Source organism: Diplotaxodon limnothrissa, linkage group LG11, assembly GCF_057381915.1.
Source record: "Diplotaxodon limnothrissa isolate DT_005_m linkage group LG11, D_limnothrissa_male_GT1.1, whole genome shotgun sequence".
NCBI classification, from domain to species: Eukaryota; Metazoa; Chordata; class Actinopteri; order Cichliformes; family Cichlidae; genus Diplotaxodon; species Diplotaxodon limnothrissa.
Window position 1 is genome coordinate 9,790,131 of NC_140606.1, and position 27,559 is coordinate 9,817,689.

At 39.4% G+C, this 27,559-nt stretch overlaps 2 protein-coding genes across 3 annotated transcripts; one reads left to right on the forward strand and one right to left on the reverse strand.

The window, feature by feature from the left end:
• The first annotated feature begins 872 nt into the window (after positions 1–872).
• Positions 873–4,755, forward strand: LOC146622335 (uncharacterized). Its single transcript, XM_085365056.1, has 2 exons — positions 873–922; positions 2,817–4,755. Exon 2 carries the CDS (start codon positions 2,823–2,825, stop codon positions 4,623–4,625), a length of 1,803 nt encoding a protein of 600 aa, XP_085221182.1. The 5' UTR covers positions 873–922; positions 2,817–2,822; the 3' UTR covers positions 4,626–4,755.
• A 936-nt stretch (positions 4,756–5,691) lies between these two features.
• Positions 5,692–26,948, reverse strand: kcnn4 (potassium intermediate/small conductance calcium-activated channel, subfamily N, member 4). Of its 2 annotated transcripts, XM_085365057.1 has the most exons (9): positions 26,400–26,948; positions 17,558–17,653; positions 15,444–15,892; positions 14,074–14,209; positions 10,551–10,661; positions 8,493–8,614; positions 7,414–7,483; positions 6,158–6,324; positions 5,692–6,027 (listed from the first exon to the last, which is right to left on the reverse strand). In XM_085365057.1, the coding sequence occupies exons 1-9, from the start codon at positions 26,685–26,687 to the stop codon at positions 6,024–6,026; spliced, it is 1,443 nt and encodes a 480-aa protein (XP_085221183.1). In that variant the 5' UTR covers positions 26,688–26,948; the 3' UTR covers positions 5,692–6,023. The 2 variants fall into 2 exon arrangements, with proteins under 2 accessions (XP_085221183.1, XP_085221184.1); XM_085365058.1 differs by lacking the exon at positions 5,692–6,027 and having other exon boundaries at positions 6,154–6,324.
• Positions 26,949–27,559: the final 611 nt, after the last annotated feature.

Genomic DNA, 27,559 nt, shown 5'->3' on the forward strand with positions numbered 1-27,559 from the left:
CAGGTTGCTTCTCCCCAAGACAAGAACTAACAGACTTAAAAACTCCTTTGTCCCACACGCCATCAAACTGTTTAACTCCTCTCTGGAGGGGAGAGGGAGGGGAAACAGGAGGACAAAGGAGGGGGGAACAACTAAGCTGTAGTGCCTCTTCACCTCACTGTACAATACCTTGTGCAATACTTTTTGTAAATAGTCAACAGTGCAATAGACTCAATACTTGAAATGTGCAATTCACTTGTATTTTTATTTTTTATTCCTATTTATTCTATTTATCCCCTTTGTATATTTTATTTATATTTGTCTCTGTATTTATATATGTGTGTGTGTGTGTGTGTGTGTGTATATATATATATATATAACAATTCTGTAACTGTAACTTCGGTCGTTGCTGTGCTTTTTGGAGGTCGAATTTCCCAGAGGAACCCACCCGAGGGATTAATAAAGTTCTATCTTATCTTATCTTATCTTATCTTATCTTATCTTATTTAACATAAAATGCATATAAACATATATGCATAAAAAGAGATATTTAGAAGATGCAGGGGAATACGTTTCTTAGTGTATAAGCTTGATTTCAGAAAGAAAAAAGTAAGGTGTCTCATAATTTTCTTTAAATAAAAATTAATGAAATAAAATAAAATAAATAATGGGCTTCTTCTGTTAGCAATTTAGCATGAGATCGCTTTGCATTAAAGATTTATTTTTTAATAAATCTGTAGATTAAAAATTGCAGCAGCAAGCTGCAAAATATTTATATTTGTAGTAAGAATAATTTAGAGTTGCCTTGGCTTGTCCACTCAGTGGGTAAAGCACATCGATGCATTGTGGGAGATGGAGGCTCATCTCTTCCGGTTCAAACCGGATGTAGATGAGTTCGGAACAGCGATCTTGGACGCCATAAAGGACAGGAGGATTTCCCGAGGTAAAAGTGAATTGTTCTTTTTCTCTTTGAAATATGGAGACCTGTTTTTTATCCCACCTACAGCTGGATTTGCTCATTATACCAAGTTAAGCTACTTATATTTTCACAGTAAATGAGTTGCACGAACCGTCCGCTGTTACCGGTATTTGTGGACGGGGTAAGTGCATCTAGTATAGTATTAAGTCAGCCACAAGAGAGAACGTGTGTTGTTTCTTCCAGCAAATGTTGATAGTTCAATGGCAAAGTGGCACTGTGATACTGGAGTGTGGATGCCTGAGAAGAGTAGTCATTACTAAACAAAGTATGTTTATTTTAAGTATTGAAAAATTTTATTGAATTGTTTTTATTTTTGTTATTAACCTGTGTACTTTGAAAAAGTGCATACTTGTCACAGCATCACAGGAGAGAGGTAATATCTTGAATTTTAGGGGGTGATTTTAATTTCTTTGTGTTTGTTTTGCTTTGTTTTTTTTTTCTAGCCAAGACCTTGGTTTACTCAACAACAAAGCTTCCAGATAATAACAGATATTAAGCTATGTAGATGGCATTTAAATGTTTGTTCAGTTATAAATATTAATTTATTATTAACTTATTTAGTTGTGGAAGCCAATAGACTGCACGTAAAAGATGGATGTGGAAGCAAATACCTGTTCTAGCTCCACCCGATGTTGAGTTACAAAAATATTCATATTATTTTGGAGTTGCAGTAAACAGGGGAACTAATGGAAGTCGAAACAGTTTTTCTCTACCTGTCTTTTGAGAACAAATTTAGGACTTTTAATACCAGAGTGTTTGGAAAGTGGATCAGCTGGCAACAAGAGTAACTTTAGTTTTTAGCATTTCCATGACGACTTAATTTTTCTGCCTCACAGATTGCCACTTGACTACCTTAGGGTTCGCGCTCTTCTTGAAATAAAGCATGGAAGTTGGTTAACTAACTTTAATTCCATTAGGGCATAAAACTGCAAGTACAGACTACCAACTTGTGCAAATAAAAAAAAAAAATGCCACAAATACTTTAAAGGTTGGGCAGCTTTGCTTTACAATAAGGTTGAAAAACTATACACTATATTTTTGACATATTAGAAGCTCTTTAACTGAATAAAAAAGATAGATGTAGCTTCCGGTTCTGAAAAGTGAAGCCAGTGCTAAAGTTCCTTAATCATTCATTGAACCATCTCATCTAATGGCCAACAGGGGGCAAATCACCTGATTTAAAAAAAAGTTAATTTAGTTAATTCTGGTTTCCATTAGTGCCATTAACATTTACCATTTCACATCAGTCTGGTTTCAAAAAACTAAAATGGCTACTGTAAAAATTCTAATCTTGTGGCCTCATCAATGGTTAATATTTCAGTGTCTTATTGATGTATTTTTCTGTCTCTTCTATACAATGTTTTATGTCTTCACACATCATAAATACAAACGAAAAGCCTGCAGCCATGTGAGCAGGTGTGTGAGGCTGAACTTTAGCTCACGGTCACTGATGTGCTGTGAGCTAGCCATCGGTCCATCTTTTATTCACCAACGTATGGTTCATTAGAAAATCTGGTTCAACCATTTGTTTTTGAGCCATTTCAGACAGTGTTTGTAAATCTTAGGAGCATGTTCACACCTGTGGTTTGTTTTCTCTGGTCCAAATCAGTTGATGAGTTGGTAAACTTGTAGCTTTTCCCCATGATTTGGTTTCATGCTAAATGGCTAACAGAAGAAGCCCAATTAAAGAGAACTCTGAGCGAACCAAAGTGCATCACTACAAACCATGTCAGAATGTTTAGTCCACTCATTGTCCACATGTCTCTGGGGCCACAGGTATAAAAGTAAATGCAGGAACAAGGTGCTATATTCTGGACTATTTCAACTGATTTTTGTCTTTTCTGTTCAAAATTCACAGACTGTTATGTCAGCAGACTCGAGCAGCGACGAAGATGTGCACCTGGTATCAAAATGTTGGGAATGTGGGCAGAACATCCACAACTTAAAGAAATTGATTTCACATTATAAAAGCCACAATACCAAAGCCACATGCCACATCTGCAAGGTTAGTTTCCGTCGCCTGACGTCACTCTCTACACACTTGGATAATGCGCATCTGCCACCTGTCTGCAACAAATGCCATCAGTCTTTCAGCAATGTCTGGGAGCTGAACAAGCATGCAGAGAAACACTGTACAGACTCTGAGTTTATCCAAGAAGATTCCTCTTTGATTTGTAAGAGGCAGAGCAGTGACAGCTCTCCTAATGAGAAGACAATGCAGCAAAATGCAGATACTGTTCAACATGACTCACTGCCAGCACTGAGGTCTGAACAGAGAGCTGATATAAAGCCTGAGATGCCTAAAAACAGTGTGGCGTACATACTGGGTGCAGATGATGAAGATCTTAGCACTGAAAGTGATTCCGACATGGCAGAAGATTCAACAAGCTCTGCTTCTGAAGATGAAGTCATGACACACTCTAAACCTAATAAACTGCCTCCAGATCACTCTGAAACAAATGGTCGCTCCAACTCCAGTTTTCCCAATGATTCTGGTCATTTTTCAGACCGTCCAGATTCCCAAACGACATGTGCACCCTTTCCTGCTGCCAATAGTGTAATGTGCACTGTGTGCGGCAGAGGTCCGTTTAAGTCAATTAAGCTCCACTTGCTGCACTGCAGTGGCGTAAGAGTAAAATATCAATGCTTTCTGTGCAAGAAGGCCTTTCTAACTGAGAGTGCTGTTAAGAAACACCACTTGGCTCTGTATGCCTGTGACATCTGTGGCCAAGTTTTCAGTCACAAAAACTTGTACTATAGCCACCAGTGTCCCAAAGGGAGAAAATCGCCTTTGGTGCTTTTCTGCTCTGAGTCAATGCCGAAAGCATGCAACATATGCAAATTCCTTTTTACCTCTGAGAAATATTTAGTAGAGCACGTAACCAAAGTTCACACGTCAGTGGTCAGCACCAAGGCGTGCACTGTTACTACTCCATCACTGTTGGCAAAGGATAACCGAGGAGCCCAGAGCACAAAAATCCAGCTGCAGTCAACCAAGTTCGTGAGCAAAGCCATTAATGGAACACACAGTGATGGCCAAACGTCAGGGACAAATGGTGCCCTAGCTCAGCCAAACCAACCGCCTTCAAGTAACCTTCATTCCCCTTTTCCTGTGCTTTCAAGACCCCGGGACACATACCAAGAGGGTGCGCTCTTTAACCCCCCCTCACAACCAATGCCAACCATCCTAGCCATGTTTGAGAATGACAGCCATCGCTTGGCTTTGATGAAACGCATGAACAGCAGCTGGCGCTCCAAGGCGCCTTACCCTTGCAGGCAGTGCGGCGCTGTCCTGCGGCAGCCCTCGCTCATCATCAGCCACCGGTACCTCCACCGAGGCCACCGGTCGCACAAGTGCCCATGCGGACGAGCTTTTAAACACAGGCTGCACCTCCTGAGACACTGTATTCAGCACGCGGAGGCCATAAGCTACATCTGTGTTAGCTGTGGGGACACTTTCACAGGAGCTAAACTCCTGGCGCAGCACCTGAAGGGCGGGTCTCCAAAAAAACCTCCCTCTGGCTGTACGTGGAAAAGAAAAGTCAAGAGAACATGCAGAATGCCCTTCACATGTGACTGCGGAGAACTGTTTCCCAGGCCTTCAGCATACATATGGCACCAGCTTAAAAACAGGACAAGTAACAAACCGAAGAAGCCTACGGTGTGACAGAAGTACGAATAGATCAGTTTTTATTTCTTCAAGCAACAAATCAAAATAGATATGCCACACATGACACCTGCTTGTCACCAGTCTGTTTAATTAATGTGTCCTCCAGTGACAGAAATAAAGCAAAAACATAAACACACTCATTCTAAATGACTTTGAATTATAAGCATGTTTTAGATGGTTATTAACATGTTTACCATGTGCAAATGTTACATATTTAGTTTCTCATACATTTTTCTGCTGCTACACTAACTACCGGAGTTAAAAAAAATAAAATAAAATGAAAAAAAAAAAAAAAAATAAAGGTAGCCAACAAGGAGGCTTTTTTTCCAGCACTGGATTAAGTTTAAACAAAACTCCAGTTAATCCTCCAGAGAGAGAGAGAGAGTTGGTCCAGTTTTGCAGCTGTTCTCACAAAGTGCTTTCTTATTAGTGACATTTGTACAGAGGTTTGATTAAATCTTGTTTTCTGTTTTAATACAGCTGAAAATGTTATGCTCCTTTGAGATGCTGAAGAATCCGAAATTATCAGGAAGAAAGTCGTGTAGTTTTTATTATTATGATTATTGTTGTGTGTTTTAATATTGTCCACTAGATGGAGCAGTTGGATTGCTAAAAGATGAGCTTATAAGGCCACTGAAGTTTCTTTATTTTCAACAGGTGTAAAGTGTTGGATGTTTTTTTTTCTTCCGTCAAACTGTGGCCGACGCAAGTCTGCAAGTTTCAGTTAATAGTCATGGGATCCCTTCGACTTAGAGTTTGCAATAAAACTTTCTTTTCATCAAGTTTAATTTGACATTCACTTCATTCTCTTCACTCACCAAAGTCTATTACCGTTAAACACATTTTCATTCAAGATTTACTTAAACGGCTACAGGAGAGCACAACAGTGATGAATTATTGAGACACTGTGTGTCTCAGATGATGGAAAATGGTTGGATTAACACTGAAATACTGCAAAAATTAAAACATGCAAAATGGCTTATTCCACAGGAATAAGCTAGGAATGTAGAGCATCAATAATATCTTGCAAATAGAAGTTTACAGATCTGATGTTATTGCAGATTAAGGGATCCTCCACAGTCCTTGACTGAGATCAGGTTAGTTCTTGGGCTCTGTCACCAATCCTTTTTTCTTGAAAGCCCAGCAGATTTCCTGAAAATGCACTCGGATTTCCCAGCAGTGAATTTAGGTCTTATTTTATCTGTATAATTTAACAGCAGTGAGTCACTGTGCAGTACACTCAGAATGGGGCCAAAAGATGATCTTTAGTGAGTATGCCAGTCCTCCAAGTGGTTCAGCATGTTAAGAGTCTAAAGCAGCTCTGGTTGGAGAGGATTCGTGGATACTTCAGATGAAAACACTACGGACTGTTTTTAACAACTGCGTGCAGTCGTGTCACCTACAAAAAAAACCCCAACAAAATAATTTTGTTATTCTCCAAAGTGAATATACGTATGATATATGACATCTTACAGTGTGTTTTTTAGCAGATCTGTGCAGGGACACTGGCATCTGTAAGTATTGTTTACCTGATCTCTGGGTTGCGGTGACGTACAACCTGAGACAGCAGATCAGACGTTTGTTGGAAGCAGCGACTCAGCTCGTCCAGCTTCTGCTCCATGGAGAGGATTCGCTGCTCCAGCTCCCGATAGGAGTTATTCCAGTTGGCACTGAGGTCGCACATAATCATCTGCATCTGTTGAAATCCACCACACAACACAAATATTTTGGCTTTGAAAAGAAAACACACTTGGAGTTCAAACTAGAACCAAAAGTCTAACGTTACTGAACTCTGTGCAGATACATTTTAAAAGTATGTTGCAGAGTTTGTGTGGATTACTGACTGATTGACAGTGATTTTGAGGGAATCAGACAAAAACATTTGGATCGCTTTTTGTTTTGTTTGAAGCTGTTTGTTTTTTATGCTGCGGCTCAGCTGCACTCAGTCAGTAAGCAGGAGTAGATTGTTAGACCGTAACTGACTGTAAGGTAACCATAGAACGGCTTATTTAGTGAAACTGGGCACATTTTCATATAATTCCAGCAATTACAGCGCTCCAGAATTACATTTGTGACTCTCACTAGGTGATGTCTTTTTAATGTGTTTTTTCCTCATGGAAACCTTTTCTGTGCCTGTTCACTTCTGACAAATTAAAATCTCATCATCCAGTTTTTTTTGTATGCATTTATCTGCTCTATCTAAGAAACCCCAAACAGCAATATTTAATTTCGGATTCCTCCTCATAGCTGGCAGATGTCACTCCCAGTGTGGTCTTCTGTTACTGTAGCACATCTACTTCAAGGTTAAACATGCTGTGCTTTCATAGATGCTCTTCTGCATAGCTTGGTTGTAAAAAGTGGTTATTTGAGATTTGAGTTACTGTTGCCAGTCTGCTCAGTCTTTGACATCAACAAGGAGTTAGTGGCCAGGGAACTGCTGGTCACTGGATATTTCCTTTTTTCAGAGCATTCTCTGAAAACCCTAGACATGACTGTGTGGGAAAATCACAGCAGATTTGTGAAATATGCAGACTAACCGGTATGGCATCAACAACCCTGTTTTAAAGTCACTTAAATCACCTTTCTTCCCCATTCTGATGCTTGGTGTGAATTTCAGCCGGTCGCCTGGACCTGACGTACAAGCCTAAATGCACTGAGTAGCTGTCAGGTGATTGGCTGATTAGAGATCTGCATTACAGAGCGACTGAACATGTATACCAAATGTAATGGCCTGTAAGTGTAAATAAATGGAGTTTTACAGTGAATCATATGTGCTGTTATTTACCTTTGGGAGATCCACCATCTCACTGACGTAATCTCTTAGTTTTCTTTGTTTAAGGCGTAAATGCCGAAATCTGTGAAGTTAAAAAAAACCCAACAACTGTAAATGTGATTTTTGAGACACGTGGAAAAATTCAAACTGTATTTTATTAGACCGTATTTTAAATGCTATCCTGAGGCACAGGAATGTAAACAAAATAAATGCTGTGAAGTGTTGATCGTCCAATATGAGTGACTACACTGAGATAAAACACTTACAGAAACTCTGATTTGAGGAATATTCTGACAATCAAGTATTCAATTACTCAGTATTAAAGGAGTCATGCTGAGTTTGTTGAAATGCTATAAAACATTACTAGAAGGTTTGCGGCGAATGTGGAAAAGGTCTAAATTTAGTTCCTTCAATAGATAATCCAGACAATCAGCTAACAAAGACATATGAAAACCAATTTTGCAATCAAGCACCTGGTCTCTACTCTTAGAGTAGAGAGGGGCCTTCTTCTCACACTTTCCACACAGGGTTTATTTATAATAGTTTAGAACAGTTCAAAGCAGGAAGTACGACCCCGTTCACACAGGCTGACATATTCTCACACATGTATTGCTGTTGTCAGGATAATGTACCACATGATCAGCGTTTCGGACATCCTGTCTTGTGTAATCCACTTGTTCTTAGAAGAGAAACTTGTTCAATTACAAGCAGACACAATTTATGGAGGAAAAAAAGTGATTCTTCTTAAAAGTATCTCCCGAAAGGTTTGCACAATAGTTGTCAGTTATTGTCAAAAACTTCAAATAATCATTTAAAAAAGGGGCCTTTTATTTATTTACTTGCCAGGAAGAACAGACACTTGTTCACACATATCCTGTCCACATAAAAGAGGCAAACAAATCTAATTAGTAATCTAAATTAGCATCTTTAAATTGGTTACTCCGAGCATGTTGACAATTAGTTAATGACCCATAAAATACACATGTAAGGCACACAAACCACCACCCACATACTGTACACCCCTCACACAGACTGAAACACGCACGCAGACACCCCGCCTGAAGGTATTATTTTGCAATACAGTAACTCACACTCTGATGGCTTCCAGAAGGCATCTCTGGTGTTTTCTGTGCTCACCGCGGTTGCCCTTTGTCACGTTTGCACGATGAAGAAGCCAGCATTCTCTTAGCACATTAGCAGCAGCATGGCGGATCTGGGAAAAGAAACATTTGAACTGACTGCTTAAACATACAGAAATGTGGTGACAGCACATATCGATCAACTTTGGATGTTCGACTGATAAAATTCGTGCAGAGCCGCTAACTGTTAACTTTTAAAGATTTTAGTACAGCACACATCGTCCAGGCCAGCTGATGAAATCCAGATAGCCTTTCCTGTTCCACCCTTTTTTACAATGATGCTGTTTTCAGATAGTGGCTGTTATGGTCAGTGAGTCTTATATACAGATATTTATAAAACAGGCCATAACGGCTAAACTAGGAACTTGAGATTTCTAGATTTCGCTTGTATTCTCCTGTTTTGTTTTGTTTTTTCTTTGATTCTATTCATGTCTGTTTACCTTCCTGCTCAAATCACTGTAACTACCCTGTGATGATGTCACTACGACCTTGTTGTGAGGGTTATTAATAGAGGTTGTCAGTGTTTTGCATCCAGATGTCTTCCCTTGTTCCCATCAGTGTAAATCTGGACTGCACCAGTAAGCTCAGGAGGATGCATGCACATGCACACACACAAACCAAAACAACCAAAAGCGAGGCATAAAGATGCACCTTGTGACAGGATGCAGCCACCAGGAGAGAGGAAATGGTTGTATCCTCCAAAGCAGTGCTTCTACTTCAGTCAGACATTGCTACACGGTTTGGGGGGGAGCTGTACTGCTTTATACAAAACACAGCTTTAAACCAAGCCTGCACAATCTGTCAGTCATTACACATTTTTGCGTATTACCAAGACACTGAAAATGATTTCTTGTAACTTGTAACAAGCAGACACTTGCAACCACACTCCTCTCCTACTTACTTTCAGACACCCTTAAAAGCAAAACACACGCGTCAGCAGTTTCCTGCCCGCTGCTGCACAGGCCTGAAGTGACACAAGTTTCTTTCCTGACAGAGATAAGATTATTTCCTCTGTTTGACGCCTTGAAAAGGACATCAAGAGCCCGGCAGTTCTCCCTTCTCTTTTCCCACACAATCCTGTAGTAAAGGAATCAAACACCAAAGCGTGCATGCAACATGGAAAGCAGTGACTCATCCATCCTGACATCTCTATCCGTTTTATCCTGTCTCTTGTTTGGCTTACAACACTGCAGCTACCAATGATGGGAGGGAGGGTAATTGATGGTTACAACATGTTTATTGGATTGTTGCACAAAAATTTTCATGCAAATGCTACAAAAATTAGAGCCACTATTTATGAGAACTTCAACACAGCTCAGAAAATGTATGTGTTACACTTTTATATTAACATAAATTGTTATCAAGATTATTTTTTGTTGGACAAGAGAGCTGTTGATGTCATTTATATTTAGCTATTAGTAAACAATATTTTCTTTAAACTTTCACAGAATTTCGAACCATAAAAACTCAAATTCTCCTTTTCTTGTGGGTTCCTTTTTATTGCCCAGAATACCAAGTATACAAAGCATACCAAAGTGTATTAGTTTGTTGTATCAATGCTGTGTGGCAATGCAGCACAGACTTCCAGTTGCTCTGTTCTTACAACTGCATTACCACACATTGTCCCATTGACTCTGACAGCAACAAACACGGACATGGTGTTCATTGTGAGGGATTATCTAAATTAAATGGTTCTCAAATCTGCACACTGAATGTGGGTATGAACAGTTACCGATAGCTACTACTAACCTACTTCATGTAGCCCAAAGGATATATGATTTGCAGCGATTCCAGGGGGAAAACAAGCAAAACCACAAATATCAACTTTGAAGTAAAAGAATAATAAGCAGGAAAAGACCCATACATGCAAATGTCACATGACCCACTACAGAATATTTCAAATAGAAGCAATGAAAAAAACAAAAAAAGAAAGAACTTGATAAAAAAAGGCATGCCGGCTGATTACTGTGTGTTTATACAGGTTTGCAGAAAATTGTTGCATGCTCTTACCCTTTTAGAAATCTGGATATCCATCATGAAGAAGTGCACATGTTTCTCTCCTTTGTTCAGCGCCAGCTTCTCTGTAACGATTGCAACCAGCATGGCGGTGCAGGCAACACCCTAAAACCCAAGACACACAGAGCTTTTAGTATTTTTGTTGTCGTCTCAACAGATCGTCAGCGATTGTGTAAGACTGATCCAGAATACTGAGACAAAACTGATGAGCCTGAATTTGCAAGTTAAGCTCAATGACAGCGGCCAGCGTGTCTTTTTACGTGTCCATTACCCTCTAAGGAAAGAACTTCTTCAGAAAACTCAGTGTTGATCCTTGTACTTCCATCTAATAAATCAAAACTAAATTTACACAAAAAGTTCAATGCTTAGATGGGCCTCAGTGGCACTAAAATAGTGTGGGTTTCCTCTGAAAATAGCTTAGCGCTATTCCTGGATAGGGAAATACAGAATGATGGTGACTATTCGAATGGGTCTCAAAGCAAAACACATCCACATCTATAAAAAGATGTATCAGTGGAGACAGAGACAAAACACTGCACTCATATCCATTACGAATAAAGATAAAAGTTAACCAGTTTTTACCTGTTTTCCACTTTTCAGCTTGCATTAGAAAGAGAGGAGAGAGAGAGAGAGAAAGACCAAGCATGAGCAATAAAGCTTGAGCCAGAGTTCTGAGAGATATATTTATCCTTCATTCCACCAGCCACAAAATATCTATCATTACATCGTCTGCTAAACCTGGGAGGTACAAACTCTTTCCTTGGATCCATCCTCACACAGGGATGGGATGCAAAAAGTGGTGTCAACTCCTTAAAACAGCTGCAAATTGAGTTATAGCTGGACAGAGGCCAAAGTGCTGAACATTGAAGCTTTCAACCATATTACAGGTGTGAGTATCACCCCAAGTTTCTAGCTCCCAGAGCTGCTGATGGGAGTGGGAAATCTATTTTTTTCCAAACCCTGGGCACAGGTTGGCACACCCTCCTGTTGTAGTGGTGCCAAAGGCAATAAACCACCTAAAATGGATATGGTGGAAAGTTTTGCCTTATAAGGGGGGAACTTAATGAAAACAAGGGAGATGGAGAAAGAGAGAGGGAAAGATTGGGAGGACTGTTTTCCACTCTGTCACAGAGGTGTCTAAACCGGACTTGTGCCCACATCCAGAGCCATGGCCGAGATTCTTATCTGCTTGTACCAGAATTCAAGGCAGCAGCAAAATGTGTTGCCATTTCAAACACGGAGCCACTCCTTGCTTGCCCTCACTTGACCTTTCCCTCCAGCTTTTTTTCAGTCTTCACTTACCAACATTTTTGCATTAACATAAAAAACGAACTTGTTTTAAGAAAAACATCTCACTTTAAGATGTTCATATATGTCCTTTTTTGCTCTTTTACACATGAAAAACCTTAAACCTGGCTGTAATTCTCTGAGACACTATGGCACACTCAGCAGAGCCATCACACTTCACATAGATCTTTGTGCAACTGCACAGGGTACACTGCATGCTGACAGCTTCCCTCCCTCAGTCTTTTCATGTGAGCGCCTGGTAATATCAAGGTCTTGCAGAAGTACACTGTGTCAACTTACAGCTGCAATCGAAATCACACACACACAAGGGAAGGAAGGCATTCAAGCAAGAAGAATTTAATGTATCAAAGATAACTAGTGGAACAGTGCAGAATAGGCTGGATTGCAAACAGCGGAGAAGTGAACTGAACCAAACTGAACTGACCTGAAAATGAAATAGGAAAAATGAAATAGGAAAATGGATGAATAGTTGTTGCAGTGGAACAGAAGGGAATGAAACAAACACGTGGAACAGAACATTAAGGGTGAGAAGGTAGAATGAAGTAGAACAAATGACGCTAAAATACACGGAGAAGGGATTCGATAAAACATAATAAACCCTAGCAGACGATAAAAGATGCTAATAGATCACAGTACAGGAATGAAATCAATTGCGCAAAAGGAAGTCCTCCAGTGAAATCAACATGGATAGCATGTTGATTTCATGCTATCCATGAAATCAACATGTAATACAGTGTGACAGAACAGAGAAGAAATGAAACAAAATGGAAGATAACAGAAAATTCAACCTATTTAGAGACAACATAGTGTGACAAAGTGAAAACAGTGACAGAAGCTCTTGGTTTTGTGTGTTATTGTCTGTTTTTGCACTCAAAAGTGTGTCGGGTGGTTTCAGTGGTAACAAAGACAAGCAAAGCAAAGATTAAAAAAACTCCACTCCCTGTGCCTCCCTATTGAATTGAGGGTTTTTGTCTCACAGCTACTGTAAGGAGATAACAGTTTGTACAGTGAGACAGTTTTTATCATTTTGTCTCCATACATCACCACAAAGTTCTTTGATTCAAACAGTCAAGATGCGACTGAAGTACAAACTTTTAGGAGTATAACAAAAGTATTCAATTAAGGAATTTAAGAATTACAATATACAAATTCCCTAATTTTCAGAGGCTCAAAAATAATTGGAAAATTGAATGCCAAGTAGTTTCAGATGAATTAGGTCTTTTTCCTTTTTATTCCATGACAAAATAAGCAGATAACAGATTTGAAATTGATTCAAATTGTTGAATTTGCATTTGCTGAATGCTTCCTGTAAACAGCAAACAGGAGGCCATCATTGGGCTGAAAAAACATATTAAAGTAATCAGGGAGATAATGAAAGCTGTGAACATCCTGCTACAGTCTTAAAAAGAAGGCACGACCTGGTCATCTCAGTAACAAAGCAAATGCCCTGAAAGACCACTAACAACTAAAGTGCATGATTACAGAATTATTACCATCGATAAGAAAATCCTCTTCACAACATCTAGAGCAGTCCTCAGGAGGCAGACACTGACAAAGTCTAATATCAAGACTCACTGAATGGAATTACAGAGGATTTACAACAAGGTGCAAACCACTGGTTAGACTCAAGAACAATAAAGCCAGATTAAACTTTGCCAGATTAAACATCTAAATGAGACTGCACACTTCACAAACACCAAACTTTGAACGCGACTGGGTGCTAGAATTTAGGCAGTCTAACTTCATCAAGTTCATCAAGTTGTATATAAATGATTGTGATTCCTCATGGAATACCTTTGTTAAACCTCTGGAATTAAAGCTGAAAATCTTCATGTTTGTCTTTGTTCTAATACTTCTGGGCCTTACTGTACACAGCAGGACTTGTTGATGTCTCTTAATATGTTTGTTATCAATTGTTATTTTTTTTTAAGTTTAAGGTATTCTATATGTAATTTAAACTGTTTTCTCTTTGTTTTATATTTGTAGCACTTTGGCCAACATTGTTGGATGTAAAGTGCATTAAAAATAAAGATGCTATGCTAAAGATGCTACACTTTTCCCTTTTTCATACACTGTCTGATACAAGGCCAAAACAATCATTTGATGAAGAACAAGCATTGTGTGTTTTATTTTATTCAGTATGCCCTTAGTTTTTACGTGAATCTAAAATCATTTTCAGTACTACATTTTCTCAAATCAGCTTAGTTACCATGACTCCAGTGAAGAGACACACTGCCTTGCCACAGTTGGTTTTGGGTGCCACATCCCCATAGCCAACTGTGAGGAAGGTGATGGCTATGAGCCACAGCGCTGTATCCATATGGCCTGTTGATTCTTTGGTCTGCCTGCAGGGGAAACAACGTAGCACTGAGACTGAAGTGTAATGAAACATATTATAAAGAGGTATTAGTTGAGTTAAAAAATAAACATTACCACAATTAACCCCACCCCCCAGTTGTGAAACTGTATGAGATAGAAAACATTTTTTTTTTGTATGTATGGTTGTTTCTTTGTTTGTTTTCTAATATCAGTTGTTGAATAGGATTAGTTCTCTAATCCTATTCAACAACTGCTCTGGAGTATAAGTATAAGTAGCAGCTGATAATTCTGACTAATATCAGTCTAATCCAGAAACCTGTTTATAGATACAGTTACAGGCTAAATCCCTTCTTATATTTAACTATTTCAGTGAATCACCAAATACAATTAAGAGCTGAAGTGATGCAATGGATAAGTTTATTTGTGACACTCTCCCTGACTCTCTGAGGTTCTTCATTTTGTTTCTTAACATCTCAAACACAGTCTGTTTGATGAAGGTGTGGCGTACTAATCAAACCGCCTTATCAGTGCAGATTTTTTTACAGCACTCAGGAGTTCGGGAAGTCGAAACCAGTATAAACTTGTAAAACATCAAAAGTACAAGCCCAATATAAACTTTGCTGAAGCCTCACAGCTAGATAACATATCATTTTATCCGTCTGGCTCACGGATCTAGTAATCAGCTAGCATAATGGTTGCGTGTTGACAGATTTGGTGAAATTATCTGCTATCAGTAATAAGCTCTTTTATTACTTCTGACAAATCAAAATGTCAAAATATACACGAATGCGAGAAAGAAGTGGAAAACTGAAGGCAAACCTCCCATTAAGGTTCAAACGAACAAATGACCTCACGCTGTTTAAACAGCCAGGCAGATTGCAGAGGATCAGGCTGACATTTAGCTGGCAGACGTCAAAAAGAATTTTGTTAGGGGAGAATTATGAAATCATTTATTGGAAATCCATCTTGAACCAGAAAGTCAAACTGACTATCAAACCCTGAAGAGGAATGTTAAACTACTGGAGAGCATTTTGGTGTTTCTGTGTATAATAGTCAGTTGACACCTGGGTGAAGATGGAAGAGAGATTAAGAAAAAGAGCTAATTAATTTTTTTTTTTTTTTTTTTATGAGAAAACTTTCATTTTGTCATTGAAAATCTTTGGTTCGTTATTGTAATGCCTGCATTCGTGCAAATGAAAAATCAGTTTAATGCGATTATGAATCAGTTTGATTACACAAAGTCTCAGTTGTGCTTCATACCTCTCACACAGTGTAAGCATCCAGGACACAGTGAGCCAGAAGAACAGGATGAAGACTAGCAGCATGCGTGCTGGGTGTTTGTTCATCAGTACCTTGAGAACAAAGCGAAAGGTGAAGTTGATATTGTTGAGTGAGCCTATGCTCCTGTAGGAGGCACTCAGCAGCACTTTGCTGTGCAGCAAGATGGCTCTGTGCACCAAGTACAAGCGGAGGAACATCAGCACTGATAACAGCAGCTCCATGTCCATCAGGGTCTCGCCGTGGTGGCTGGAAACACACAGTGGAGATGGAGTGGGAACGGTGGAAGAGGAGTTCACATGGAGGCCCACCCCCCAGTATGATCCAACAGGATGGATAACACAAACTAACAGCTCCAGGGTGATGACAATAATCCTGTGGCTGGTCATGGCGATACGCCAGTCCACCTGGTTGTGGTCAATGATGAACAGCTGAGAGATGAGGAAGGACAGTAAAGAGTAAAAATAGAAAGGAATTTGATCAAAGTGCAGTTGGAGATGGAAGACAATAACATTACAGTTGCATCTTCTTCTCATACAGTGGATATGCAATTAATGTAATGATGGTATGTAAATATGGTGTCAATAAAATCTGTGATGTTTTTTCTCCAAAGCTTCTGTCATTAGCTTCATCTTCCATTTTTATTTCACTTACTATATGTTTATTCATCACTTTGCATTTAATCATTAGTTAGCATTAGTTACTGTTCATCTCTGGCTGTCTTCCATAGTCTGTTTTTTTTTCTTCTTTTCTCTTCTGCCTGGTTCTGCCGGTGGTTTCTTCCTGTTTTAAAGGGAGTTTTTCCTTCCCACTGTCGCCAAGTGCTTGCTCACAAGTGGTCGCCCAATTGTTGTGGTTTCTGTGTATTATGAAAGTGCCTTTATCTTAGAATATAAAGCACTTGAGGGTGACTGCTGTTATAATTTGGTGCTATATGAATAAAACTAAACTGAATTGAATTTGCCTACAATATTTGCTAATGACATTAGCAGGGTGCTTTCATTTTGCTGATGTGTTTTTTAACTATATGACTTCCATTTCTATCAATTGCCTCAGCAAAGTTATGATGGGGAATAAAAAGTTGTTAGAAAGAACAAAATACTTTGGGATACGCATAGTATAATCTCATTATGTGGATTACTACGACATGCATACTTTGCATTATAAGCGGGAAAGATTGCAAGTATACGATAGTTGGGCTGTGCTAAAAGGGAAATGATAAGAAAATTATTTTTGGCCCGCTAAAGATTTGAACCAGAAATATTTGACAGAAGCCTGTGAGATAAACTATGAATGTGTATTGAAATTGTGACTCAGATATTTCCACTTCTTCAATCTGCAGCTTTATTTTGTTTAAGAAAGTGAAGCAGGGACATTCTTAGAACTTCCTCTTTCATCATTTTGTTAATTATTACTTTGTCTTTAATCCACCAACTAAGACACTTTGAGACGGTCTGAATGATTTAGCCTGCCACTTCTGACACCAGTTACATCATGCATCACTGCACACTGTCTCTATATCAGTCCCCACCCTAAGCCTGTCCTTCCTTATCTCCTCTACACACTTGGACAGTACCCCTCTTGTATCAGATACACGCGACTTATGACCAAACTAAACACTCTGTAGGTAAGAATACAAACCCAGCAGGCAAAAATGAAAGAAACTGTTACAAAACAGACACACAGTTCTTTCTGTACTTGTTGTTGTTACTACTCTTAAACATGCATGCTGTGACTGCAAGAGGGGAAATGAAAGAATGTTTACTCTGTTTAATTTCAACCAAATCCCTTCATGTATATTAAATTCCCACACAAATCGGCAGCAAGCCACGTAGACTGGAAAAACATTACAGCTGCAATATTGCGCATGCCTGTGTGGGCTGAGATTTTTATTTGGGGTTTTCCTGCATGCAGCAAATATCACAGACAATCAGTGTTGAGGCTACCAGACATGGCCTGAGAGGGGCTTTTTAAAAAGCTGCCTTTAAGTATCTCTAAAAAAATTGAATTTTAACCAAACTAATGCTGAGTTACATTGAATTACAATAAGTAATAGTTCAATAAGCGATGCCAAAAAACATAAAAAGCATACTCACCTGGATGTCCTTATAATGGAAAGCTATAATGAGGATCAGAAGACACCCAGTTGACAGGCTGATGGAGCAGTTGATGATCAATGCAATGTTTGAGCCCTGAGAAGAAAACAGATAGAGTTAGAGAAAACAGAACCGTGAGTGATGAAAACACAGCTGTTCTTCTGCAATGTCTAAAATTTCACTGCTTTTCATGTTTTCATATATCAAGGTTTGATATAGTCCAAGAACTGGATAGCTGCTAGTCCCTTCTGTAGCACTGAGCGAAAACACTTACATGCAAATCAAGTACTTGACTTCTACGTCAAAGGCCATTTATGCAATCTATACGAGTCCTGCTGCAATGTCAAGAGGACATAATGCACTTTCTATTGATGCTATATTTGTGTCTGTTTGGCAAACAGAGCAAATGGATTTTCTTTTCAAAATAACAGGAATTGCAGCTTCTACATTTTATGACCACAAGGGAGATTAAGTGATCATTTTTTGCAGGTATTGTGATTCTACTCCCATAAACGAAATCATTTCATCAATTAGTCTTAACTTTGATTTAGTAGAATTTCAGAAATGCCCAGTGATATTATCTCTTCTGAAACAAAGCATTTTATTTAGTTTCCTTTGAAGTGGACAGCAGGACTTACTACCTCATATTTTCAGCCTATTTCAGGAAGAAGAGGGCAGGGAGAGACAGAAAAGATTAAACTCAGAATTGTGGAAGGAGAGTCAGATTAGAGCTATCAGGAGATGAGGTGGAGGAAGGCCAGATAGCGGAGCAGGAAGGTGAACGCTCAAATTAGGACATACTCTATCAGCTTCTGAGGAGCCTGAGCAGGCAATATGACGGCACCCACTGTCCATAATAAGAAGTCTTTTTTAAAGTAAGTACACACACACACACACACGTCTCCAAAAGTTGATTCTGTTCATCTGTTCAACAGAATCAACTTTTGGAGATTTACTTACCTGGATGATTGAGAATGCATCAAGACATATGAATATACGCTCTCTCAGACACACACACACCAAATATATCTTTGATTTCTTCTTTTACCCCATTGATTTATATCATTAATAACATATATCTCAGCTGAACTATGGACACACACACACATACACTTACACTGATAGGCACTCACTCATCCCCCCTCCCTTTCCAACGCCTTCGATGCTTGTTTCCTGCGAGGGAACACGGCGGGTCTGTGTGCCGCGCTGGAATGGTAGCGCTGTGCAGGGCGGCTGCTGTGTTCGCTTCGGATTACTCCTCACCCCCCACCCACCCCTGTGGCTTGTCATGTCTTCACAATGTTGTGCTGTGGACATTTATGTGCTTTTTTGTGCAGAGGAGTTTTTTTGTTTCCTGTTCTCATGTTGTCCTACCATGGAAGCATAGCATGAGTAGGGGTCTCTTTTTTTCCTCTTGTACTATCCCCATTGTAGTGTACATTTCAATGTTTTTTCTCTGATTCTGCCAATCTCCGACCTGTATCCCTATGTAATGTTTGTGCTATATGTGTAAGGTCGGGGGGGGGGGGGGGGGGGGGGGGGGGGGCATTTCACTGCAGGGCAACCTGCATGTGACGAATAAAGCTTTGATTGATTGATATGCAATGTTAGTGCATTAAACTCTCCTGTCTTTATCAATTATATTTAAATGACTTGGAAATCAGGTCAGTTTTTTCAAAAAGCATGAAAACCCACAACAAACAATCTGATTATGCCAAAGTGTAAATAGGAAACCAGCTTTTTGAAAAACATGTCACAGCACACAAACCAGTGTGCCAGGGGTGCCATGTCCAGGCCAGGTTGAGTATTAAGTGTGCAGAATGAAGTTTAATTTAAAAAAAAACAACCTAGAGAATGAGAACCCAATAAGTGGATTCTTTTCATGTGGACAGCGTTTTCAGTGGGAGAAATGTTTCTTCACTCATCCAAGTGACTTCTTAAGTCTAGAGTATGAGAAATTATTTGCTGAAATTATGTTTTAGTGTTCCTTCATCCACCTGTTTTATAAAAAAAAACAACATTTTACTAGAAATCCACCTAAAATAAAAACAATATCCTGAAATTACATCAAACCAGACCATAAAGGGATGAAAGATGAAAAATAAATAACTAATAATTTTTAAAAGTTGCTGTAATATGTTTCTTTTAACCACAATATTTTAATTATCTAATATATATATATATATATATAAATATATATCAGAACATTCTTTTCTTCTTGGTCTAAATATGCACAAAAAAAAAAAAAAAGAAAAGACACAATAAGAGCTCTCAACGGACAGAAACTTGCTACATGTGGTTACTGTTAGCCAGTATGGGTTCCAGACTGTTAACATGCTCCTCAGGTAGAGTCAAATTCTTCCATTTGCAGTAAAAAAGTTTGTCCTTGGTGCAGTCTGTATATGACATTTTTCTTTTGATTTCAAAACGGGGATTGGCTTTGTTTCATCTAAGGAAAATTCATTTATTCTGAGGCATTGTGAAGAGAACGCACGTCTTTGTCTTGGTCTGCTGTGTGACACTGTAAATTTTATCCTTTCATCTTTCTAAACTAAAGAATCCACTGAAAAAAAATCTGAAAAAAAATCTATCAATATATTGTCTTAAATGCTTGCAGAGCTCAGGTTTGCAATGGAGCCTGGGACCTATTGCAGCTCTCACAGGACACCAGAAGGACATGTCATAAGTCCATCACAGTGGAAAAAATACATAAATAATAATAAAACACAACCCCCATTCCAAGATTGGCCCTGTAAAACGTAACTACAAACCGAATGTAATGATTTGTAAATCTCATAAACTGATATTTTATTAACAATAGATGCTCTGTCCCCTAAGCACAGATATTTCTCCAGATTCTCACATTCTTTTGATGACTGTACATGCTGTACATGATGAGATATTCAACATCCTTAGAATTTTATGTTGAGGAACGTTATTCTGAAATGTTCAAAACATTGTAGCCACTCTTTTTTGATTTGTAGACAACTGCCCATATTTACTGAAAAACTGTGCCTCTCTAAGATTAGACTTGTTTTATGTCCAGTCATGTTACTGACTTGTTAGTGGTTAACCTAATTAGCTGCAAAATGCTCCTCCAGCTGTTTTTGTTGCCTGCATCCCAACTTTTCTGAGATGTGCCATCAAATTCAAAACGAGGTAACATTTTTCATGAAAAAAAACGTTTCATAGTCTTTGTATTCTGATTTTATTTACATATTGCACAACATTCCAGCCTTTTTGGAATTAGGATTGTATTCACAAAGTATAATAAAAAAAAAAAGGTTTCATGCCAGTGGAGGGATCGATCAATTGCTTTGTTTGGAAAAAAGTGCCAAATTGTTCAATGATCAAAAACAAACATAAAAAATAAAATTCCCCACTATTCTTGGGAAAGAGTAGGAATAACCATTTTGCTGTTGTATACAATGGCTGTCAGTCAAACACCTGCCTTCCAGAAACTGCCCAGATGGGAGTATTTCACTCACCAGGTTAAAAAATAATACTAGACCTAAGATATTCAATTTTATAAAACACGAAATGCTATCCACAACTACAAAATAGTAAAAACAAATCAAAAAGCTACTAGCCAAACTGCATGTATTTTATTACTGCCCAATAATGGCTGCACTTCTGTTACTTTGCATGGTCACCAATCAGTCTCTACAATCTGATGTTTTCTCAAATGTACATTAGCCCCCTTTTTGTTTATGATGAATGTATTGTTGGAATTTCTCTTTCCATAATATATTATATTGAACAATTTTTGTCTTTCTGTTACATAACAGTACAATTGCAGGCTACTTTTTGACTCTTTCCAAAATGAGCTTCACATAATTTACAGTAATTAGTCCTAATGAAAAAGGAGTTACTGATTCTACAGTGAACTCCAAAAAATACATACAAAACCACTTAATTAAAGTAATGTGTGCTTGTAATTAAATACTTTCCATTCCACGGAACAAGCAGTTACAGGCTCAGATACTCACACCATAATGCTTTGCTCCATCGTAAAATTGAGACGGTGTCACGTGATGAATCAAAAACCAAATCACCTTGGTCTCAGCAGTTTTAAAAGGCCCTATATTTGTCTATAATGCTGAGCCATACATGTCAGTGCAGGTGATGTATTAGTGGAAGCTTTTTTGCTTTTTCACAAGAAGCATAGTTCAGTGTGGTTTTACTGACAAAAAGATAATTACAAACTTTCAAACTTGAGGCGAGTTGAGTGTGTAGGTGGTATGGTGTGACGTCCATTGGCAAGGTACATTGTTTTCCACAGTCTCTCCCGTAGCATCCACATCACGTCTGTGATTCATCCAGCACTAATTAGAAGACCCCGCAAAAGCTCAACATTTCACCACACACCATAACACAGAGCTCAACAGCATGTTTCGTGCCGAGTTTCTAAAATTATTTCTGTAACATTTTCCTGTTTAACCTACTTTGGGTTAACAGACTTGGACAGATGGTCTTGGACAAATGAGGATCCAGTGTCACCAGAACAGGCCACCCAAGGTATGGCAAAACAATATAAAAAAACAAAACAAAACACTATATCTAGCGCAATAGTCAGCGGTCTGGGTTGAGTTTTGTAATAAATAAATACTTTCCAAAGTAATAATACATGCATCTGACTTTAGTTTTCGAGTTTGGTTTGTTAGCCACTGTGGTTTCATTAACGTTCATGTACATTCTCTGCAATAAATTTAAGTGTGGGTTTACAAAGAATATCAGACAAGATCAAAAGTAGTGTAGTGGAAAAGGTAAAAAAAAATAAAAAAATCTTGCATTCTTAACGTCAGAGAGATGCTGCTTTGTTTTGACTGCCTCTTCATCTCATTTTGTTTTTTACATTCCTGCTGTCTGGTTGGTGATATACATTGAAATCTCTCTGTTGTGCCATATGCCCATATGAGTTCAGAATATACTATTTAGAAACAGAAAATTATAAAGTGAATGTTTACTGGGTAAGTCTTAAATCAAGAGTAGGCGAAAAAATTAAAGCATTTGCTAACAAATGTTTAAAGAAATAATAGTAATTACCTCAAAACTTTCAACCAAATGAAAGGGAAGCATCCATTTATCTTCTTCAACTTGTCCAGTTCAGGGTTGCAGACAATCACTCATGCTCACATTTATACCTATAGTTAATTTAAAGCCACCCCATGCCCACCCTGTATCTGAAGCAAGGACCTTGTTGCCATAATGCAACAGTACTAACCTCCAAACTACCATCCCAATAAAGGGAAGCAGCAAACAAAATAAAATCCATCCTAATCAAGCTGCCTCCTTTGTTTGATGTCTACATTATACCTACCAAGCCTGAAGCTCACCACCAGCTCATCCTGTTGATATACGCATGCTGTGTACTCATATTTTCAAAGAATGCCAGTGACTTCCCAAGTTTCTTAGTGCAAAGGGCATAATCATGCAAACCTATGTTCGCTATCAGCAGCTACTTTGCAGGCAATGTAGATTCATAAAAGTGAAACAGGAAAAGCAACCACCGAAACATTAAACTCATCATTTTTAAGAACAGGATGTGTAGTACTTGCAGCACACCCACACATCTGGCTTGCACAGCCTACATTTACATAAGTCAAATTCAAAAAGAGAAAGATTTACATCATTTTTGACCCATATCAAGCAAAAGCAAAGCTCACACAGAAGTCATTTCCACTATGGGGATTGGGACACGGATACCAAATGTGGCTGCCCTGCGTGTGTGAAAAAAAAATGTTCTCCCCATTTTGTTTGACCTTTGATCAGATGATCCATTTCTGCTGATTATTTTGCTGTGATGAGTTTAAAAAACAAACGTCTGTGTAGTCAGTGGATGAAATATAGCCACGTTAAAGTTGTGATAATGATATTGACATTCATTATCAGGACTTTCACCTGCTTGGCACATGGAATGCTTTTGACTAAGTTTAAATATAATCTGCAAAGTAATGATTAGTGAGAGGTGCTGTTTGATACAACAATAGGATGCTATAAAAATGTATGGGCTGTCTACCAAATGATGTTTTCTGTATGAGACAAAAATCTCCCATTTATGTTCAGGCGGACCAATCTGTCACAAACTTTCTTTTTGACCTGTAGTCTCAGAATCACTCAAATGCCTGCAATAATGATCGAATGCTCACATTTTCAGTCTCGGTGCATGTAAATTGTTTCAAACTGTAAAAGCCAGTTAATTAAAAAAGCAGCAGAAAAGATGACACAAGGTCACATTCAAGTCAAAGTGCATCCCCCTGGCAACTAGAACAACCTTAGTCAAGACAGAGAGACCATTAGCCTAGCCATGCAAACGCTCTAATTATACACTAAATGATGTGGAAAGATCGCCTGAAGTACTGTTAACAATCATGCTGCAGGGGAAGAGGTGAAATGTGGAAAAAGGTTCCATAAATAGCTTTGTTTTTGTGCATAACCACGAAAAAGGTTTGCTTGAATACAACTTTGTAGACGATTGCTAACTTTGATAGAGCCGCTCCAAATATATGCTGCAGCATACATAAAAATGACATAAAAACAAATAATATTATATGGTGCACTTCCAGGGAAAGATATAGATGCTATGTTTGATTAACGCTGCTGTTATGTGATAACCCCCCCCCCCCCCCCCCCCCCCCCCAAAAGAGTCCATGGTGCAGCTCACATTCATGACTTTGGCACTGCATGAAGTTACAAAAAGTAGTATGAATCCTGGCATGAGTTATATAAGCTATGGTTAAATCAGAACTGAAGCCTCTCCAAAATAATATGCTTTTGCTGTGGGCAGAGAACACTTTTCCAGTGCATCAGCATTTCCATCATACCAAAGCCGATGCCTGCTGTTAGGAGCAGTTGAACAGCACCTGTTCTTGGTTCATGTTTGTAAACTGAAATTCTGAACTCATATTTATGCCAGTACATTTAGTTTCACCATCATAATTTCTCCAGGTCAACCTCATTGAATGTAACAGACAGAGCGGTGTACCTGGTGTGCATTAGAAATGTGAGACTCTCTGACAGCATGATCAATCCCTGACTTCACAGCATGGATGTGGTCTGATGTTCTGCAGCACGTGTCGTAACTTTTTTCCACATGTGGAACTGGCATGTGCTGCGAGAGGGGGGGGTCAATCATTCGCTGATTGTGTAGACTGGCATTGTTATCCACTGAGACTGGTGTAAGGACAACAACCTGTCTCTGAATGTTGACAAGACAAAAGAGATGGTTGTTGACTTTAGGAGGACACGAGGCGACCACTCACCGCTGAGCATCAACGGCTCCTCTGTGGAGATCGTTGACAGCACCAAATTCCTGGGTGTACACCTGGAGAAGGACCTCGGCTGGTCCCTCAACACCAGCTCCCTGCACAAGAAAGCCCAACAGCGTCTCTTCTTTCTGAGAAGACTGAGAAAGGCCCGGCTTCCACCACCGATCCTGACCACCTTCTATAGAGGAACTATTGAGAGCATCCTGAGCGGCTGCATCACTGTCTGGTTTGGGAGCTGTGCCATATCAGACCGCAAGACCCTACAGCGGATAGTGGGAACAGCAGAGAAGATCATCGGGGTCTCTCTACCCTCTATTGAGGACATCTACACCACACGATGCATTCGCAAAGCCACCAGCATTGTGGCTGATCGGACACACCCCTCTCACACACTCTTTACACTCCTGCCATCTGGAAAAAGGTACCGAAGCATTCGGGCACACACATCCAGACTGTGCAACAGCTTTTTTCCACAAGCCATCCGTCTCCTCAGCAAAAAGGGACTGACTGATAAACACGCACACACACACATACACACACACTAACATTATCACTCAGCTTAACTCAAATACCTCAAAACATTGAGACTGGACTGACTAATCAACACAAGCGCAAACACACTGACCTACACCACCAAACCATCGCACACACCAACCTGTAAATGCTCTTTTGCACAATATTATTACTAGATATATTATATATTATTATTTTTTTTGCACTAACTTGTCTTGTAGCACCTTGGTTCCTGGAGGAACGTTGTTTCGCCTCACTGTGTATTTTTAAACTGTATATGGTTGAAGTGACAATAAAGTTGAACTTGAACTTGAACTTGAGATCTGCATCTTAATATCATGAGTCTGTGCTACCAAATAGACTGTCTGGAAATGAACTAACTAATTAACGGGTCACGGACGGTCAAACACCAGGTGCAGATTATGCTGCTGGAGCTGCAAGCGGTTAGTGTTGTTTGTTAACCAAGAATTTAGTCATGAAAAGCTGTGTCCTGAAATGTGCTTCTAAGAAAAATCAAATCTAGGTGTGTATTATTAAAAGGTTGACATTGATTTGAGGTGCTGCTTGCCAGCAGTGGAACAAGTCTTTACAGGCTTTAGTTCCTCTGAATTAAGGTAGAAGCAGTAGTGTTCATTTGTTCATTTAGCATTTGAGCATGAGTCCAAGGGCAAACAATAAAAAAGTAAGCTCCTGAAAATAGAAAGTGAGCTTAATGTTGCTGTCAGAGCTTTGTCTGCTCTTTCCAGAGAAGGGCTGAACAAACGGACTAACTTTGCAGATGCAAAGTTGCTATCATTAAAGATGCTATCATTTAAACGCTTTACAACATGCGCAAAAGAGCAATGTGTCACATCACTTCTAGCGTGGGCTTTAAGAACTTTTAAGAAAAATATTCACATGAATCCACATAATAAGAGGCGGCAGCTGACACAGAAGGTAGCGAACTATACAAGATAAAGTTTTATGGTTAAACATTTAATTTAATTTCAAATGTAAGCTGTGCATTTCGGTGTGGAGATAATGTCTGAAAGACACTGACGTGTTTCGTGTCTTAAACCTACCGGAGTGTAAACATAGGGACATATTTCTGCGTGGATTATCATGAGCAGTATCCCAAAGAGAGCGGTGCCCAGAGTCCACGCGCACAGACGCTTTTTATCCTCCAGTAATAATTTTCTGTCTCGGAGTCTGTAAAGGTCGTCTCCCTCCATGTGAGTTGTCCGTTTCCCGGGGAGTGTCAGTGGCACCGACACGTCTGCGGAGTCCCCACGGTTTCGGCTGATCAGGCCATCGCAGCTCACGCAGTCGACTTTGGAGTCGCCGTGCAGGCTGCGGTTTGTCATCTCCATCTCCGGAGCGCACACGAGACGCCCGCCTGCTCCCCTCTCCTTGTCGCCTTGCGCTTTCCCGCCCTATGCTTTGCCTGTTGCTCTCCTCCAGAGCTGGGTAAGGCATAGTCCGATGGCACAGTCGCGTAGCAGGCCCTTCTCACTTGCGTTCCTCATCCACGATGCGGGTTTACCAAAACTCTCGGGTCTTCTCCACAATCACCGCTCCAGCCCAACCGGCGCGGAGCGGTTACGCGCACTGCTCGCGCGCACCGCCTTCACACTGTCCACACTGCAGCGGACTTTGCGCTCTTATTTGCATGTCTTATTATTTAAGAGTGTGCGCTGGTCTGATAAGCGCTTTCTTTGTGCGCGGGTGGATGCGCTCGTCACGTGCGTGGCGCACTCTCTTAGCAGTGAAGCACAGGAAGGTTGCAGGTGCAGTGAAATGACATAAACTTTTGTACATTTCTTTATTTGATGATGTGTAAGAAAAAAAATCCAATCATTGTTATTTTAATTGAGAGAAAACGCCAAACGGCAAATGTATGGAAATTCAGTTATGTAACCCCCGTGCTTTTATTTTAATCTTTCAAGTTGATTCTGACGCAATGAAACCTGGACTGCGCAAGTTTCACAATAGCTACAGAGCCGTGGCGGGGATGAGTTGCACTAGGTTATATTCAATGCAGTAGTCAGGGTTCACTAACATCGTTTGCTGTCACTATTCCATTTCTACCTGAAAATGTTTTTCTTGTCATTTTGAAAACATTCATGTAACTGTGCCCTCTGATTTCGATGTCTCCATATTTATTAAATTGCACAGGTAAGTCCCCAAATAGACTACACAAAAAGTGAGAAAAAAAAAGCCTTTCTCCTAAACCCTTTCAACT